Consider the following 1862-nt stretch of genomic DNA (forward strand, 5'->3'; position numbering starts at 1 on the left):
CCAAGTCCAACCCACTCCCAGCCGGCTCCCAGGCTCGGCCTCCTGCCACCATCCTTGGCCCTCAGCTGGCCCTGTCCCCAGGCCCACCTGCCCTGCCGGCCCCCACCCGGCCGCCACCCACTGGCACTGAACCAAACACCAAATCTGTCCCCACCATACAGGTGACCCCTCACCCCTCACCGAGGGGCAGTCCCCTTCCTACCCCCAAGGGGACGCCTGTCCACACGCCAAAGGAGAGCCCGGCTGGCACACCCAACCCCACGCCGCCATCCAGCCCCAGTGTCGGAGGGGTGCCGTGGAGGACACGGCTCAACTCTATCAAGAACAGCTTCCTGGGCTCACCTCGCTTCCACCGCCGGAAACTGCAAGGTGAGCACCTGCTGGGGAGGTGCCAGGGCCAGGCTTGGGTGAGGGGCAGAGGCTGCAAGGTGAGCCCTCTGGGTGCCTGGTGTTGGCAGAATCTGTGGGCTGCTGGACGTGCACTGGCAGCCTCGGTCAGGTCTGCCCTCCCTCCACGGCCACCCTGCCCGAGCACCAGGCCGCAGCCTGGATGCAGTAGGCCCACAGGCTGGCTCAGCACTCTGGATGTGCATGTGCTTTGTAGGCTGCCAGCCACACACACGCGGGTGCGCCTGTCTGTCTGTTTGGGGTCGAATGCACATGGAAAGTCATGTGAGTGCTGATGGCCAGGAAGCCGTTGGGCAGCCTGTCGGTGTGCCAAGTGCCACGGGCCCCTTGGCACTGCCCTCTGGAGCTGGGGCTGGCTGGAGACCTGAGAAGGCACAGCCAACTTCAGCACTAGAGGCCAGGACAGCTCCCTGCTGCTGGGAGCCCTGCTGCCAGCAGGGCCTCTTTAAGTGGCTAGGCTGTCCCCTGGGGGAGGTGGGTGGGACTGAGGACCCCAGCCTCAGCGTTGGATGATTGTAGCGAAGGAAGAGAGTGGTTACCATGCCTTCTCTCTCTGTCCATCTACATGTACAGTTCCGACGCCAGAGGAGATGTCCAACCTGACCCCAGAATCATCTCCAGAGTAAGTGGCCCCTGCTTCAGACACCAGGCTAGTGTGGGAGAAGGTAGGGCCCTTCCCACATGGCAGGGTGGCACTGGGGGCAGTGGCCAGGCGGTCAGTCTGCCACACCTTCTACCTCACACAGGGCCTGCTGGGCCACTGAGTCACCATGATTCTGAATGCCGGCAGTGTAGGGGAAGGCAGTGGAGGAGCTCAGCTCTGCTCCAAAGCCACGGCCCTGGGAGGGAAGCCTAGAGGGGATGAGGGCCAGTGAAGAGTGTTCCAGAGGCCAGTGCAGGAAGGGTGGTCTCAAAGGGAAACACTGCCTATGTGGAGCAGGGCACAGCCGCAGGCCAGCAGTACATGTGTGTGCTCAGGGAGGGCAGGTGGCCAAGGCGGCACCGATGGAACTGAGAGGATGGAAGAGCAGGGTGAGCAAGCCCAGTCCAGCTGAGCCCCTGAGATCTCAACTCACTGGTGTGCACGAGGAAGCCGTGGAAGGCAGTGTTCGGCAGAGCTGCACTGGCGCCCCAGATACTGCACTAACGTGCCCTGTGCCGGCGGCCCAATTGCAGGCACCTGGGGTGAAGGCAGCTCCTGCTCACGTGCAGGCTCCCTCTGCTTTGCGCAGTGGCCTGTCACTGGTAACTGGTGGAGTCCACGTGTAAAAATGCAGCATGGAGCCCATGTAGGCCAGGGGCCAGCCTGGAGCTGTTAGGGCCTCACACACGTGGCCTTGGCAGGCAGCATCAAGCTGGATGTTGACAAGAGAGGGACTTCAGCATGTCATTGGCTCTAAGCAAGCCCCCCCCCCCCCCCCCCCCTCGGGCAGACTCCTCCGCACACCCCCCGC

General features: G+C 63.5%; 1 protein-coding gene across 1 annotated transcript in view; it reads left to right on the forward strand.

Annotated features, from left to right (window-relative positions):
- BRSK2 (BR serine/threonine kinase 2) overlaps positions 1–1862 on the forward strand; it is a 29350-nt gene that overhangs the window by 16972 nt on the left and 10516 nt on the right. The window contains 2 exon segments of the mRNA XM_014583071.1: positions 162–369; positions 982–1030. Of these exon segments, the coding sequence (XP_014438557.1) occupies positions 162–369; positions 982–1030 (257 nt within the window).

This window comes from Tupaia chinensis, unplaced genomic scaffold, assembly GCF_000334495.1.
Source record: "Tupaia chinensis unplaced genomic scaffold, TupChi_1.0 Scaffold144019_1, whole genome shotgun sequence".
Taxonomy (NCBI): domain Eukaryota; kingdom Metazoa; phylum Chordata; class Mammalia; order Scandentia; family Tupaiidae; genus Tupaia; species Tupaia belangeri.